Source organism: Trachurus japonicus, chromosome 20 (assembly GCF_045865225.1).
Source record: "Trachurus japonicus isolate A0001 chromosome 20, Traja_1.0".
Taxonomy (NCBI): domain Eukaryota; kingdom Metazoa; phylum Chordata; class Actinopteri; order Carangiformes; family Carangidae; genus Trachurus; species Trachurus japonicus.
Window position 1 is genome coordinate 4,038,883 of NC_140926.1, and position 18,504 is coordinate 4,057,386.

At 40.8% G+C, this 18,504-nt stretch overlaps 1 protein-coding gene across 1 annotated transcript in view; it reads right to left on the minus strand.

Annotated features, from left to right (window-relative positions):
- LOC146966194 (uncharacterized) overlaps positions 1–12,807 on the minus strand; it is a 69,852-nt gene extending 57,045 nt beyond the window's left edge. The window contains exons 1-6 of the mRNA XM_085763990.1: positions 12,688–12,807; positions 4,913–5,025; positions 4,669–4,805; positions 3,182–3,301; positions 2,489–2,605; positions 837–1,023 (exon numbers count right to left, since the gene is read on the minus strand). Coding sequence (XP_085620116.1) covers positions 837–1,023; positions 2,489–2,605; positions 3,182–3,301; positions 4,669–4,805; positions 4,913–4,991 — 640 coding nt within the window. The 5' untranslated portion in view covers positions 4,992–5,025; positions 12,688–12,807. The remainder of the gene's footprint in view (positions 1–836; positions 1,024–2,488; positions 2,606–3,181; positions 3,302–4,668; positions 4,806–4,912; positions 5,026–12,687) is intronic.
- Positions 12,808–18,504: the final 5,697 nt, after the last annotated feature.

Sequence of the window (18,504 nt, forward strand, 5' to 3'; positions counted from 1 at the left end):
ACTGCAAAAACTCAAGAATATTTGCCTTATTTCTTGTCAAAATGTCTCAATTTTAGTCAAAACTAACTTAAAATAAGACTCATCACCTAAAAATTAACTTGTTTTTAGATCATTTTCACTTGTTTCAAACAAATTTTCAATTGAAATAAGTAGAAAAATGAAAGCAAGTTTTTTGTGCTTGTAATAAGAAAGAAAAACTACTTATTTCAAGTGAAAAATGCTTGAAAAAAGTAAAAAGTGTCCAAAAACAAGCTACCTTTTAATGTGATGAGTCTTATTTTAAGTATAATTAGATTTGTTTTGACTAGGAATGGCATTGTAACTAGAAATAAGACAAATATTCTTGGTAAGATTTTGAGTTTTTGCAGTGCAGCAGGAAAAGTTAGAAGAATCGGTAAATAAACGCTGCGACTCCTCAACATGTGAGTTTCCTCTCCCTCGAGGTTCCACCTGAGTTTTCCAAGTGCAGCAGCCGGGAACATGATCCATGCAGGAAACACCAAGAGCCCGGAGGCTGGAAAACTAACAGGAATCTTGTTCTGACACCGTCGATGAACGAGCAAATATTTATATGTTTACAGACACAGTGTCAGTAGATCTGTGGGTTTGGCTTCAGGTGCTGCTGGTTTTTCAGTCCAGCCTGAGTATTATCACTCGCTCCAGCTGTGGGTCTTATGATGAGCCTCCTCGCCACTTATCTCTGCTCCAACCCGACCTGAGCCGGCCTCGGGAGCAGCTTTTCCCCACTTTTTTTTTTTTTTTTTTTTAAAGAAAACAGCTGATGATAAACACACAGACAGACGGAGGTGAGACGAGGCGACGCCTGCAGCTCTGACCTTCACACAGCTTCTGCTCCATGGCCTCTCTGATCCGGTCGATGGTGGTGTAGTCCTCGGCGTACAGGACGTAGGCCGACGACGGTTTATTGGCGATGGACACCAGCTCCGAGGTGGTGATCTCGTCGCCAACCCCGACCGCGAACACCGTAATCCCCTGAGCTCGAGCCTCCATGCTGGCGTCCACCTGAAAAGACACACACACAGTGACATTGCAAAAACTCAAAATCTTTCCAAGAATATTTGTCTTATTTCTTCTCAAAATGTCTCATTTCTAGTCAAAACTAAACTCTTTCCACTTAAAATAAGACTCATCACCTAAAAATGTACTTGTTTTTGGACAGTTTTCACTTGTTTCAAACTAATTTTCAATTTAAATACATTTTTTGTGCTTGTAATAAGAATTAAAAACTTGCTCCACTATCAGATTTTTCTACTTATTTCAAGTGACAATATGCTTGAAAAAAGTAAAAAGTGTCTAAAAACAAGCTACTTTTTAATGTGATGAGTCTAATTTTTTGTATAATTAGATTTGTTTTGATTAGAAATTACATTTTAACTAGAAATAAGACAAATATCCTTGGTAAGAAAAAGAGACACACACATTGCAAAAACTCAACATCTTTCCAAGAATATTTGTCTTTCTTGTCAAAATGTCTCATTTCTAGTCGTTCAGGGACAGTCAGGACAGTCTGAGGACAGACAGCTCTGAGGTTGAAGTTTATATTAATGCACCATGACACTGTGGCAGGTCTCTGTACTAGGGATGTGAATCTTTGGGTGGCTCACGATTCGATTCCGACTTTTAGGGTCACGATTCGATTCAAAATCGATTTTCGATTCAACCGATTCTTGATTTTCTTTTTAGTTTGCTTTATTAACACCAGACCATGTGAAAAAGTTGAACGATGATGATGTCTACAGACTATTATATCAGAAGCCATATTTCCCCCCAAAAAATGCACATCACATGTTTCAGATTTATTCAGCAGCAATATATTCGAACCATTTTAAAGTTAACTGCTACATGAAGCTGATTTTATAGGCTACTCTCTTTTCAAAAGCCTGGACTGAAGGATGTGAATATTTGGGTGTCTATTCGATTCAAACTCAGTTCTCATCCACATGCACATGGACATGTAGCCTATCACCTGTAACAAAGGCTGCTAAGTAACGGATCACCTTCACGGATCACCTTCAAACTCTCCTTGTCATGATATTTGAATTAATTATACATCAACACCAGCATCTAAGTCAAAACTAATCTCTTTCCACTTAAAATAAGACTCATCACCTAAAAATTAACTTCTTATTTTTAGATCATTTTCACTTGTTTCAAACAAATTTTCACTTGAAATAAGTAGAAAAATCTGCCTTTTTTATGCTCGTGATAAGGAAGAAAAACTTGCTCCATTATCAGATTTTTCTACTTATTCCAAGTGAAAATTAGTTTGAAACAAGTGAAAATGATCTAAAAATAAGTTAATTTTTAGGTGATGATTCTTATTTTAAGTATAATGAGATTTTTTTGGACTAGAAATGACATTTTGACTAGAAATAAGACAAATATTCTTGGTAAGATATTTGAGTTTTTGCAGTGCACATATAGGTTATCGCTGGCGCTGGTTTGATTGACAGGTTTTTAACGTTACCACATCGTCCTGGGATTTGCCGTCGGTGACCACCACGGCGATGCGGTTCTTGACCCGGCTGACCCGCTGCGACGACGGGAAGACGTGGTCCACGGCGAACTTGATGGCCCTGCCAGTCTGCACAAAACATGTTGTAAAGCATCACACACGTGTGAACTGGTCCGTTCACCAGTTCTCAGCATCAGAGAGTACAAATTAAAATATACAAACACATAAAAAAAAGCTTTTTAAAATACAAGCAAACAGAAATTGTTCACCAAAATATAAGATGTATGATCCAAAGCGGAGGATGTTATTGTGGAGGATTAAGCAAACTCAGCAGCATGTCTGTGTGTTTATGGAGCAGTTTGTGTGTCTGTGGTGTTGCTGTGTGGTCGTGTTGCACCTGTGGTGAGAAGCTACTGGCGCTGCTGCACTGTGCTTAAGTGTGTTTCTGCTTCTCCACAACTGCTCCGCTTTATTAGTCCCTTGTTTTTTGGATGGAGCTGTGGAAGTGGTGGAGATGTTTACAGGACATTTTATAGGACATAAAGTCCGTTTTATTCCTCCACCACCACCAGCAGCCTGCACGCTGGTGTCCCACTCAACCTGTGGGAAGCATCTGGCTCTTGCATATTGCATATTGCATATTCACACTTGTGCAAAATAATTTAAATTGCATGCACAGAGAGAAAACCCTGCTGTCACACCGACCTGTGTGTTTCCTCCCAGGTAGGTGATGCTCCGTATGGCCTGGATGAGATCCGCTCCGCCCTGATGCTTCCCCAGGGAGATCTCCAGACGAGGCGTGTCGCTGTACTGGACCACGGCCACCTACGGCAAGCACAGCAGGACAAAATGCAAGCAGATAAAATGTTTATATTGAAGCAGGAACTGTAGCAAATGTCGGATTTAACGGGATAGTTCACCCAAAATTCAAATTTCACTCATTATCTATACTCCTACCTCATGTCGACTAAGAGCTGTAAGAATTTTCAGAGTCCTCCGTTCCTTCTCTGAGTTACGGGGGGGTCAGCGCAGCAGTATTTGTCCATATAATGGTTGTCAATGGATACCACTTTTCTTCGTCCAAAAAGACACACCAAAAAACATCCAAATACCTCCATACTGCTCGTCTGTAATGTCCCTCTTGTATTGAAGCCCCAACATGAGAAATTGTTCCGCCGATCAGTGCAAATCTCACAGGAAGAGCCGTGAACTGAGACACTGGGAGCTTCCGTTACAAACAAGCTTAAAATATAGACTTATTTAATTTTTTTTGGAACAATTTCTCAAGTCGGGGCTTCAATACAAGAGGGACATTACAGACGAGCAGTATGGAGGTATTTGGATGTTTTTTGGTGTGTCTTTTTGGACGAAGAAAAGTGAGCACCATTCACAACCATTATATGGACAAATACTGCTGCGCGGAGCCCCCCGTAACTCAGAGAAGGCACGGAGGACTCTGAAACTTCTCCCAGCTCTTACCCCTTGGTCGCACTGCACGCGGAAGCTGCGCGCGGCTTCTCGGGCGCTTGGGTGGTCGCACTGGGAGCGTACTTCTCCTCCTCTCTCCGCGCCGGAACGACTGCAGTCGTTCATACTCGTATTCACTCGGTTTTCCACACACACACGTCATTTTAAACATGTGTGTGTGTGTCTCATGTGCAGACACAACGGTCAAATATGTATATGTATAGCAACAACTTAGTTAATCATCATTTAATTATTTTATTTTGAAAATTGACCGGATTCTCTCGCCTTTTCTGTGCCCAACTTCCTGTCTGGTACGATCTGGTCTATCCAGCTTGACAGACGGCGCTCTCGGCGCTCGCGGCTCGCGTGAAAAATAGAAATGAACCGATCTGAAGCGCTGCAGGCGCGCACACTGCGCTCCACAGCGCGAGATGTGCAACCAGGCAGACTGGTTAACATGTGCGCCTATCTGAAACTGCCTCCGCTCCAGGGCGCTGCGCTTCGGTTCCACGTCCAGTGCGACCAGGCTGTTAGTCGACATGAGGGTGAGTAGATAATGAGTGAAATTTGAATTTTGGGTGAACTAAACCTTTAACCGGAGAAAATGCTATAATCCTGCAAGATCAGATACTGTGGAGGAAGATGGAGATCTGCAGACTTCAGCGAATGTGATTTGAAGCGGAAATTACAGCCTCAACAGGAAGATAAAGTCCAACATGAGGTACCTGTGAGTAGTGGGAGCTGATGTCGAACTGACTGGTGATGTTGATGAGCCACTGTTTGGCCGTGTCGAAGTCAGAGAAGCCCACGCTCCACGAGCCGTCGACGATGTACACCAGGTCGTTCACAGCTGTGCTGCAGCCTGCACACACACACACACACACACACACACACACACAAAGTCTCAATAAAGTAAGTAAATAAATGCTGATGTAATCTTATTTATTCTTTATGTGAACACCCCCCCACCTGCCCGGACGTCGTCCTCCTCTGCAGCCTGCAGCGGCGCCAGCAGCAGCATCACGCTCCACACGGACCAGAGCAACATGGTGACCGGTCCACTCCGTCCAGTTCCCACGCAGCTGAAACACAGCGGACCATCTCATCAATTCAGATTCACATCACAAGCTCGGTGTGGTGCTTCACTATGTTCAGCCTCAATTTCTAATTTTGTGACTCTGCATTTCTTTTGTACCTGTTTTATTTGTCATGATAGGTCTTAAATTTCATCCATAATTGTCTTAAAAGTCTTACATTTGAGCTGGTGAAACCGGCAGAGACCCTGTCAACTAGATCTGTCACTATTGATGTAAACCCTTCTTTCTTTTTGAATATTTCCCTGTTCTTTCAAAGTTCAAAGTTCAAAGTTATCTTTATTGTCCGAGTTGGGAAATTGATTTGCAGCCAGGATGTCCAAAATACATAAAAACATACAATACCAATAAATACACATAAAACACACACACAGATCAATCAACCTCTGTCAAGAAAAACAGCACATAGCAACACATAGAACACATAGTGGGCAGAGTAATTAATTTTCAAAGTGCATTCAAACGAGGTAAGATAAAACAGACTGTGTGGTCAAGACAGCTGTCAATTATTTCCCTGTTTAACTCTATTCAGCATCATAATAGCACTGCAGAAGGAACAAATGAAGACCTGTATCTATTTGTCCTGATAGAAGGCACCCTTAACCTCTGACCTGAAGGTAACAGTCGGTCTGAAGTCGGTCTGAAGGGGGTGATCTACGCACTCCTGAATGGAAGTGGCCTTCTTGAACACCTGCCTTTTATAAAGGTCTATAAGATGGGCTGATGCCTCCTCCCAGAAATCTTACTTTGTGTGTGAAAATAGAATCTCAGACTTAAAATACAAACTTTAGTTGAAATATTTTCTAAATTTTAAGTTAAATTTCTGTTGTTGACCTTTAGTTCCTTAAATTTAAAGTCTAATCTGCCTCTAAAGACCAAAGTGAGAAATATAGTTTCACTGCCTCTGAACAATCTATATGTCATTGTCATCTCATAGTCTCATATATAATGAGATGTTGTCTTGTCCAAACAAACAGCTTGAGAAGGAGATTTGACTGAACTTCATCTCCTCCTCCTCCTCCTCCTCATTCCCATAAAACACTTTTGTGAGTTTTCATGTTGTTCCATGCGACATATGGTCTCGTAGTGTGTTTTCTGTGAAGCTCTCCAACCCCCCATGTGTTCATTTCGCAGCGCAAACACACGGCTCCACCGACCGACCACAAGGCCAGAGTAGAGCCGGAGAAAAAAATAACAACGAGATCCCTGTGTGCCGCCCGGGGACGGGAAAACAGAAATATAAACATGGCAGAGAGAGGGAGAGAGAGAGAGAGAGAGAGGGCTGCAGTGAGCTGGCAGCGGCTTTAAAGACCGGGGAGGATCAGTGAGAGCTCAGCTATACCACAACCATTATTTTATAAAAGCTGGCTCGTCGCTACCATGGCATCGTATTTCAACAATGTGCATCATCCACTTGTGCCGGTGAAGGTTTTTCACCCCATGCAACACAAACAGTGACCAGCGTGACACAAACAAACAAAGGTCACTCACTATGCAAAAACCGACGAGCCCACATGTGTGGAGCTCATCCACAAACTCATTCAGTTACTGAACAATAAAAACATCACATTGTCTCGGTGCCCAGTCGGCATCCACACACTGCAAAAACTCAAAATCTTACCAAGAATATTTGTCTCATTTCAAGTCAAAAATGTCATTTCTAGTCAAAACAAATCTCATTCTACTTAAAATAAGACTCATCACATAAAAAGTAGCTTGTTTTTAGACACTTTTTACTTCTTTCAAGCAGATTTTCACTTGAAATAAGTAGAAAAATCTGATAGTGGAGCAAGTTTTTCTTCCTTATTACAAGCATACAAAACCTGCTTTCACTGGCAGATTTTTCTACTTATTTCAAGTGAAAATTTGTTTGAAACAAGTGAAAATTATCTCAAAACAAGTAGATTTTTAGGTGATGAGTCTGATTTTAAGTGGAAAGAGATTAGCTTTGACTAGAAATGTGAGATTTTGACAAGAAATAAGACAAATATTCTTGGAAAGAGTTTGAGTTTTTGCAGTGCATGTGCTGCACATCTGGATTAAAGGGTTAATTTCCCAGCTCGGGATCAATAAAGTATATCTATCTATCTATCTATCTATCTATCTATCTATCTATCTATCTATCTATCTATCTATCTATCTATCTATCTATCTATCTATCTATCTATCTATCTATCTATCTATCTATCTATCTATCTATCATTTAGTTACTGAATAATAAAAACATCACATCAAAAACAAATAGATTCAAGAACAGTTTCTTTCCCACAGCCATTATCACTCTGAACTCACATGCACTAACGCACACGGACACACCCCGGACTGAAACCTTAACATGTATTGCAACATACCTACTACCTCAATGTACTGTGCAATAATACATAACTCACTGTGCAATATACTGTGCATATAATTTATTTTTATACTATTGAAGTGTTTTTATATTGTATTTTTATGGTATTGCTTGTTTTGCACTGAGGGGGAGGGGGCTCTAATTTCGCAAGTATAATGACAAATAAAGGAATTCTGATTCATTCTGATTGTCTCGGTGCCCAGTCGGCATCCACATGTGCTGCACATCTGGATTAAATGTGGGCAACATGGGGAGCAGGTGGCCCCTGAATGTGACTGTACGGGTGCCTGCTGGGGTCAAAACTTTATCTGCGGTGAGTTTATTCAGGTTAATAAATCAGACACTTCCACTAAGCCTCATATAAAAAACAGAGAGACTCTCACACATATCTAATATTTCCTCCTCTGCCTTTTATTGCCTCGGTAACGCTCTGAAAAGCTAGCTCATGCTTTTATTTCTGGGAGTCTAGATTAGTGCTGTAATGCTGCTGTTATTTCTGGACTGACTAAGCAGGTGTTAAATAACCTGCAGCCAGGTGGTTCAGCGCTTTCCACTGAAGCAAAGAAGTGATTTTTTTTACAACACTTGTTAGTGTTTTTAAAGGCCCCACACTGTTTAAAGTGAGATTTCCATGTGTTTCTGTTACTATAAAGCAAAAGCTACCATCACATCTTCTGATTGGCTGTTAGCAGAGCTGCAGAGAGAAGGTAAAACTCTCACTTTACTGTTGTCAATCCCTCTTAATGCTAATAAAAAACACCATATATCCCCCTGTGTGTTGAAATAGCTTCTTATTTTACAGGCTTTTTTCTGCCTTCCCTCATTTTCTGCTTGTTGTCTTGAGTTGTATGTAACGTGCTTTATCGATAAACTTGACTTGATCCAACCTGACATATAAGTTACTGCAGCAGAGCTCTGAGTCCGGACCGCCGGACCCTCGGCAGCAGCAGCAAACAGCTCGGAGCAGTGGAGTGTGATTATTGAATTGACTGGCCTTTAACTCGCCCTTTAAATTCATCCAAAACTTTCAACCGACCCATTTGTCAACGTCTGATGCTGTTAATGCGAATTTCCTTTATTGCTGTAGTCTTGAACTATTCTCTTGTTCTCTCTGTACAGACTTGCTCTCGACATCTTTCAGATCGTTAATGTTATTCAATATTCTCAAACCGGCTCAGACGTAGTGAGAGCTGATACCCAACGAGTCAATCTGTGAACAGACAACTTGAACTAACTTTAGGAAAGCTGCCACAGTTTAAGGCAGAATCGATGAACAAATTAACATATAGCGGATGTTTGTATTTCAACCCAAGAGTAGGAAACGGTGAAACTGATAAAGCAGTTCACATTTCAAACTGTCAAACAACAAATAACTTTCACAGTGGTTCAATGTATCCTCCTCCTCTGTAAAGGTATAGTTCAACATTTTGGCAAATTGGCCCATTGCCATAATCCCTATAGTCATAGCAGTAGGTTCATTACCTTTAATTGTCGGTGCAAGCTGTTTTTAGAACAGCGGAGCAGAGCCGTGAGCTGCTCAGAGCTACGCTACGGAGGCTCATGGAATTTCTTGGTTTCCCTCATCAAACTCATCAAATACACAATCCAGCAACTCCACAACGCTCTGGTGGACAAGTTGTGACCTGCACATTCACCACGCTATGAGATAATAACACAACGTTACCAGACAGAGTTGTTTCAGAGGGAAATACAGAGACTGTTGATGGAAAACTGCCCTCAACGGGAACGCGCATCAGCAGTTTTGCATGAATTTACCGTAACGAACCTACTCCTTAGACTATAGGGATTATGGCAATGGGCCAATTTGCCAAGATATTATAATGGTGATCAGTGGTGAGATGACACCTGTGCTTCTCCTTCAAGCTGCAGCATGTTCAAATCTTCACTGTGGAAAAAAAAAAGATGCAGGAAACAGGAAACGACTGGAGGCACACTCACAGTTTGTGCAACTTAAAATCATTGACTTAGTCCTAGTCCATGGATGTATTATAATAGATCCGTGCTATAGTCTAAAAAGAAACTGTTCATCTGTTCCACTTCTGCTGTTGGTAAAGATCTGTGGCTTTGTCACTGACTTAAAGCAGAAGTAAGTGATATATTTGTGTTAATATAAGTCTTAAATAGTTATATCTTCCGACAGCAATCACTTACATAGAGTGTTTGGACTGAAACACGGGTCTGTCAGTCACTCTGCTCTGCTCTGAGCCGAGGAGAAAACTTTTCTTGTATCCTACAAGTTTTATCCAATGAGGAGAGAGAACGGCATGAAGGGCTGTGTGTGCAGCCAAGGGATGCGCCTGAATGTGGTGACGTAGGGACGAGGACCAATAGATCCATGACGAGGGCGGGGGCTGCTAACTCCATCGGCTGACAAGACGTTATGGTGCGTTCAAGGCAACTCGTAACTCGTGTTTTTCCGACCTGTGAAGTCGTACCAGTTCGATCTGGTACGAGTTCACGGGTCAGAAGTTACGAGTGGCCGTTATAGTGACTTTCACCGGTAAAACAGGTCGGAAAAACACGAGTGGGTTGCCTGGACAAAGTCGTAAGTTGTGACTTGAAGCTGTAATTTACGGTTTCAGAAGCCTGCCTGGAACGCAGCATTAGCCAAAACGACCGGATTGCTTACTTCTGCTTTAATAATAACTTTATTTATAATATGACAAAATAAAGACAAAAAGAGAAAAATAATCCTGTGACCAGTCGTCTTTAAAGAGGAACTATGCAGGATTTTCACCTGAACTCTGCTACATTTTTACCTTAATGAACCAACAGATAAGACTACACAAATATACACATGGTATATGATACTGTAAATAACGTTATCCACCGCTCCATGGATCGATTTCTCACCGGCTTCATTGAAAACAAATGCACATGGAGGAGAGGAGGGTTAGAGGCACAGAGGAGGAGAGACCAGACTAAAAGTATGTTTTAAACAGAGATTTGAAATTGGTTAGTGAGCTGCTAACCTGAGCTCCACAGGTTGTTCCAGAGCCTGGGGGGCATTAATGGAAAAGCCCCCGCCCCCTCAGACCTACGGAGCTCAGGTACAGAAGAAGAAGGAGCTCAGAAAGCTTTAAAAGTTAATAATAATAAAAACCTTAAAATCAATTCTAAGTTTCGTTGGAGTGATGTGTTCAAAGACTTTGCAATAAAACTGTGTTGAGTGTTTAAATTCCTAATTCTAACCTGTATTTATCTTTGTTGTGTGATCTACTGTGAACTAAACCGTCGTCTGTTGTTCGCTTCCTGAACATCTCAGCTCTGGTTTCTTCAAAACCACCACGACACGACCACCTTCGCTGCCCAAACCTCAGCTGTGTGCAGCAGTTTTTGTGTTTAGTTACAGTATGGAGCTCAAACCAACACACGGACCAAAATGTTGACAGATCAGGAGGCGTTCATGCACACAGCTGTGATAAAGAAGCTGCTTATGTGTTTAATTGTTCAGAGAATAAAAGAGAGCAAGTGGTCACTTTCACAGCAGCAGTGACAGAGACACAGAGATTTGTAATTAGCAGCAGAAATAACACAAGGATTTCTATTCCAACAGAGGAAGCTCCAGCAGGCGTTCTGCACAGCGACAGCCACTGGAGAATAGTTTAAGTGTTTGACTATTTCTAAAAGTGTCTCTACAAGGATCCTCAAATAAACTGCACAGACGCTCCCTCCTTCTCTTTCTTTTTTCTCCCTTTCTGCCTCATTCTTTCATTTTAAAGCACATCAGTCATTACAGACACATTACAGAGTGTGTGGGATTAGATAGGTGGATACACCGAACCGAACCTAGATTCCTCCAGACCAGACTCGCTCTACATTTGGCAAAACTTGGCAGTTAAGTGCTGCTGTACAGCGACCACATCAACCACCGCCTGCACTGGCCTCAGCATCACACACACATTCCTCGAGCGCAGATGTTGGATTTGGTGCCATTCGCTCGGTTTTGGGGAAACAAATAACAAGCATAACGCGATCGGATCGTGTCTTCTCTGCTGCGTTTCTCACTTTACGGTTAAAAAGATGAGCTGTGGCAGCAGGATGTTTGTTTGTTTGGAGATGCCTCCTCCTTTTAAAGCAGAGATTCTCACTTTTTTCAAGTAAAGGAAAAGAAGTAACAGCCCTCAAGTTTCATTACAGAAAATATCCTTAACCCAGCTCAGAATAATAACAACTTCTGTCTTTGTTTTATTTATAAATGGCATTTTAATAAACTGTCCTCTTTTATTCCTGAACCCCACTTTAAGGAAACATGTTTTTCTTAGAGCAATGTTCTTTATATAGTATTTTTAGCCTTTGAATTACAGTTATATAGAGTTATAGAGTCATATTACAAGTGTCCAGTCAGTACTTTACATTCCTGACACTGTGGTGTGAGAGTCAATTTGTAGTGGCATCAAACTTTTGGCTCTGTATCTAGAAGTTTTACAGTAAGACCAATAAAAAGCTGATGTCTGGTGTCTGACCTGAGACATATACATGTATAATCTGCTCTATATTCTCCTCTTGGTTCTGGCACAAATAACTCACAGCAGAAATAACTCGGTATTCCAGCCCGTCATGTAAAAGCCTGTAGTAGATGACAGATAATTGGCGACTCCCTCTGAAGAAGACTATACTTTTCTGACAGAGGATCTTCACAGGGATGATGAAACTATCTGCTGGTGTCTCACAAGAAAAAAAAAAAAGAAAAAGAAAGAAAGAAAGAAAAAACCCATCCCACACACCTTCTCCATCATTTCCAGTTCTCTGTGCAGTCGTACATGCAGTAATTAGAATGGAAGACAAAGTTATTTCAGGCTACAGACTCAACTAAACAGCATAACTCTGTAATGCCAAGACACACATGCACACACACACACACACACACACATGGAGGGAGAGAGGCTAAAGCAGAGGACCTCGCTGACCCATAATCACAGAGGTTGATGTATGCAGTTATACTGTATATTTAGCTTTAGTCTTCTCATTGTCCTGCTGGTTGGTCACTTGTTGCCAAACCAAACCAAACCAATGACATGGAAATATCAAGTTTAGGGGACGAGAGAACGAAAAACTGCGATGATAACATGAATGTACGCAGAGATAACGTATATATATATACACACACAACCACCAACATCAACAGAGCAGATACACAGAGAGATAATACAGATTGGATCCCAGACACATCGAGGCCGTAACACCTCCACTAACTAAATCCCTCCATATGCACAACAACACGTGCCGTTAACAAACAAACAACAAAAAAGCAGAGATGTCAAGGCTTCTCTTACCTTTCTTTCTCTCTGTGCTGCTGGAAGCCACTGATGCTGGCTGCCACTTTGCTCCGGGAGAAAGTGAAGAGAGTCGAGTCCGGCCCTTCGGTGGCGACAGTCCTGCCTCTGGTTGGCAGAGGGAGTGGTGGGTGGGAGTGTCAGGCAGGGCAGCCGCCTACAAACTGTGGCTGCAGCTTCACCACACAGTCACTAACACAACACAGCATGCACACACTCATGTGGATTTACACACACATACATACACACATATAAATACACACACATGCTCATATGTGGACGTGCAGACCGACCGCAGTGTGAAAGTGCATTAGTGTACATTTATATATACGTGTCTATTTATGTTCATTCAATATTTAACATACAGTTTCAGAGGATCTTCAGTCTCTTTAAAGGGATAGTTCTCCCAAAATTGAAATTTCAGGGGGTCTCGGCATAGCAGTGCATGTCCATATAACGGTTGCAAATGGATACCAACTGTCTTCGTAACAAAAAGACACACCAAAAAACATCCAAATACCTCCATGCTGCTCGTATGTAATGTCCGTCTTGTATTGACGCCCTGAAATGTGAAATTGTCCCGAAAAAAATTAAATAAGTCTATATTTCAAGCTTGTTTGTAGCGGAAGCTTCTCGAAGCTCCACTCCACACACTGGGAAGAGAAGCTTCTGCTACAAAACAAGCTTGAAATATAGACTTATTTAATTTTTTTCGGGACAATTTTGCATTTCGGGGCTTCAATACAAGACAGACATTACATACAAGCAGCATGGAGGTATTTGGATGTTTTTTGGTGTGTCTTTTTGTTACGAAGACAGTTGGTATCCATTTGCAACCGTTATATGGACATGCACTGCTACGCCGAGACCACCTGTAACTCAGAGAAGCCACGGAGGACTCTGAAACTTCTCCCAGCTCTTAGTCCACATGAGGGGGAGGAGATGAGTGAAATTTCAGTTTTGGGTGATCTATCCCTTTAAGGTTTATAAAGCAACAACATGCTCTTATTTTGAAATCCAGGCCCCATGTGAAAAGTTGTTGGCTCCGTCAGCAGCAGGTGGTGATTCACTGCAGCCTAATAATGAGATGATGATTTAGCAGCTTTTTCTGACTCAACTGTGCAGTTTATTTTAGGCTATTCCAACATTTTATCACACACTCGCTTCTACTTTCTTATACGTTCATCGTTATTTAGCCATCTCACTAATTAACCCCGATGTTTCCTTCTCTCTCTACCTGCAGGCTGCAGATGGAGCTACTTTGACTTACACAGACAGTTGAACTTACCTTATCTCCACTTACCTGAGGTAGGTAGGTAGGTAGGTAGGTTTAGTTGAGCTGCATCATGAACACAAAGCCTGGCTATGTCGAGCCTCCTTCGCAATACAGGCCTCAGGTTGTTTTAATGGATCGATACAAAAAAGCACAATCGCAGCCTGAAGCAACAGTGTTGCTGCAAATATGACAAAGAGGAGGCTGCTTTTAATTGCTGACAGCTGAACATTGAGCTGCTTTTACGTAAATATGAAGCTTTAGAACAACAACTGTTGTTTTAAACAGTGTTATTGTTTTCATATAGCATTTCACTGAATTATAAAATGCGAGTGTGTGTTTTATTGAAAGCGAAGCTGGATGTGCGTATGAAAATAGGTCACAGTGGGTTTATTAGGTGCAAATCTCATGTTGTCTCTGTACAAAGACCTTTTTAAATGTGAAAACAGAGTATACTTACTCAAGATTCGCGTTTGGGCAACACATAGCCTAACAGGCGAAACAATTAATTTATTCATGGCCACATTAAGTTAAATTAAATTACTGATCTGATCTGATCTGATCTGATTATCTGTCCTGCTGCGAGTGGCGCACAACTTCTTTCAGTGGTGACTAGGGTTGCCACCTTTGAGTTGTGAAAATAAGGGACACTCGGGGGTCAAAAGGCCAGGACGGGCTACTTGTTCTATTCAAGACATAAAGTTGGAATATTCCACCTAAATATAATAGTCATAAATATTCATGCCTATAGCAGGCTATATACTAGGTATATAACAGGCTTTGTGCACAGCTCCAGTACTTCCTGAACATTTAAACAAGCTCCTTTAAATGTATTAATCCAGGTACAATGGTCAGACACACCTGGATTAATCAGTTTGTCCAATAATCTAAGACAGGAAATAAAGCAGCTTGTTTAAGTTCAGGAAGTAGTGGAGCTGTGCATAAAGCCTATTATTAACAGTGATTCACCATGGTTTGAAACACATGCAAATCAAATAAAAATGCATCTGCACAAAATGCTCAGAAATAATTTAACACTGTGCTAATGTTCAGACAAGACCAGCTGCAAATAGGCTACCAGCAACAGCAGGTGTAGGCTACTGCGAAGCCAGTTTAGTGAGTTAGCGAGCGAAGCCAGGCTCTCCTGTACTACAAAGGTGTCTCTCTTTTAACCCGGCTAGATCTCCATGGTACCTTATGCAGCTCAGGTTATATTCAGAGTTTAATTTTAATCATAAAATCGGCTTTAAAGGCGCCGCTGTTTCACAATTTTAACTCATTTACAGCTGGCGGCACTTTTACTTTGAAAGTCCAGTGGAGCTGGATCAGAACGGAGGAGAGATCTCATCTCATCGCGTTGATCCGCTACTGTTGACTTTCTCTAGCACGATCGCAGCCTGAAGCAACAGTGTTGCTGCAAATATGACAAAGAGGAGGCTGCTTTTAATTGCTGACAGCTGAACATTGAGCTGCTTTTACAGTAAATATGAAGCTTTAGAACAACAACTGTTGTTTTAAACGGTGTTATTGTTTTCATATAGTATTTCACTGATAAAATGCGAGTGTGTGTTTTATTGGAAGCAAGGCTGGATGTGCGTATGAAAATAGGTCACAGTGGGTTTATTAGGTGCAAATCTCATGTTGTCTCTGTACAAAGACCTTTTTAAATGTGAAAACAGAGCAGACCTAGGAAGATTTGCGTTTGGGCAACACATAACAGGCGAAACAATTAATTTTCATGCCCAAGTTAAATTAATTTACCGTTGCGTTTATCCATCTGATTATCTGTCCTGCTGCGAGCGGCGCACAACTTCTTTCAGCTGCTCACCTGTCACCTGTCCTGCTGTGTGTGCGTGCTCAGTTCGGCCAAACAGGAGAAAAAGCACTTCCTGTGATATTAGTCATCTCGCCGTTTTTTGGGGGGGAGGGGCTGTTACGTCACATGAGCGGTATTCTTACTGTACGATTCGGTTATTATATTATTTTTTCAACTTTTGAATAACTCAAGTCAGTTAAATACTGACTGAATTTAAATATAACTCAAATTGTGCTTGTTGAATATTTAATATTATTTAAGTTTCAGTCTCAGTGGGAGGAGCTACACCTTTAAAGGGGGCTGTCACTTGGCCAGGTGTGTTTAGTACAGGGGAGGAATGTGACCAATGACGAACTGTTTTTACCATATGGTAGGCTATATACTTCATTTTATTTTATTTTTTTGCATCTCTTAGCACAATAAATCACAATAACAACAACACAGACTTTTAAATTATAGGTCATTGATTTTTCCTCCCCTCCCATAGTTTGCAATTGCAAATAGAACCTGTTACACAGTAGTTGACATTTAATAATCATTAGAGCACAAAGTTTAATCCACAGCAGTAAATACAGTAGTTCCCCAAAAAATGTTTCCTTAGTTTGAGTAACATTTACTATAAAACACAGTGTTTCAAAAATGTACTGAATGAATTGAATCACTATAAATATATATATATACACTGTGACCTGTAACAACATGTGTAAAGCTGAACTCAGTGATCTTCACCCCACACTGCCACACTGAGGTTTTACACACAACACAAGGTTCAAGGTCTCTTCTGTGTCTTTTGTCTTTTGTCTGCATGATAGATGTGGAGTTTTTTTGTTTCCTCAATGACTCCAGAGTATCATAGATGTATTGCAGTCTGTAATGGCAGCGCTGAGACTGATACAGGCTTGTGTTTTAACATTTGGACTCTTACTGCGTAGCTGCCTGTATGTAAGTGACTGAACGTGTGTTACTTCTCAGGAAGCGATCGCTCAGGGGCCAAAGAGCAGAGTTGTCGGCCAACTGGGACAGTCCTGTTTTGGATTTGTGTTTCCATGTTACTGTGATGCAATGTGTTCCTCGGAAACACTCATAACTCCAACAGCTGGGTCGGATAACAATGCTTTTAAAAGAAATGTTAGATAGTTCTGGCTCACTGAGGCCCTGCAGCTGCTGCTCGTACAAAGACACAGGGAAGTCTGAACTGTGTTGCCCCCTGTTGGAGCTTCTTACCCCTCAGCTACTCCCCCCGGTGCAAGTTACTGTAAAAGCTCTGCTGTTGCTGGAGTTTTCAGAGCTCAGAGAGTTAACAAGTTTAAAGAAGACCACTGAAAATATTAATGTGGCTTTCTTTGCTCTCCAATGAGGCTGGACAGCACAAATCTGTGTTTACTGAAGAGGAAGGAGTCTAGGATGCCAGTATGACAGTATTGTTTCTCCTTTTTAATTTTTGTATGCATCTGAAATTCTTTCACTCTTCTCCTGAATAAACTTTCTATGTGCATCTATTTTAGGAGAATGTGTCTTCACGTTAAACACACAACTAGTTATAGTGAAAATTAGTGTTTCATCATAAAAACACTGGATGAAAAAGGTTAAAACTCTTCAGCTGACTCCATCCCATCTCTTTTATTTACTCCTTATAGCGAGTTATAGCTTTAAATTGACTATTTCATACATATATATATTTACTCGACCTCCTGACCTGACATAAACAACAGAACACTTGGGTAAATCTGGTTCAAACACACGGGATGTCTGTCAAGCTGCTGTTGACCCACTCTATTCCTTTCATGTGTAATTGCTGCAGTTTTCCTCTAGGGGGCAGCATTGCCTCAGTGACTGTGAAAAACCATCACATCAAGACATGTAGGTATGAATCCCTGAAACCATTATCCTCCTTAAATCACAGATGCTAAAACAGAGTTGGGAATAAATTAAATATAATTACTACAATACTATATTTAAGTCATGTTAATTGCTGGTTATTTTGCAGATTTAAATTGATAATACAAATTATCAAGTCAATATGTTATTAGAGGTTTAGGTTATTATAGGTTTATCCTCAGGATTAAGTAAACTTAACCTCAGTTTTTCCACTTGCAACCATGATGCACCAGTGATTTAATACACACTTCTCTGAAATGACTCACTCTGCATCTGAGTACTTTTACTTCAGGGACTGTAATTATATTTAAGGGGGAAAACACTTAAATGCATATTTTTTACTCAGCTGGTTTTAAAACTTTGATTATTTGGAGATTTCCATGGGAATTTCCATCACGCAGCTACAGTTTAACATCTACTCTGCTGGCTGGTCCTTCTCTAATAACTGTGAGAGGCCATGTGTGTGTCAAGATGTAGCTACCTTTACAGTAAGATTTTTGTTCATTACAGTTCGTATCAACAAATCAAGTGGTGTTTAATAAAATGACACCGCTACATCACAGAAAACCGGGGGCCATTCGCCAAAGCTTACATGTGCACACTGGATAATAATATGTAGAGACCTTTAGAGATATTTAATATACAAACAAGCACAGACAGTAAAACAGTAAGTCTACATTTATTACAGGAAGAATAACATATCAACATATCAACAAATAATTTTGTGTAGTTCGTGTCTTTTTTTTTTTTTTTATATCCGAGAGCTGCATCCAAGACAAATTTCCACAGCTTTTTTGCAATGGACAAATCTGATCCTGATTCTGATAGCATGTCCTACACAAGAAATGAG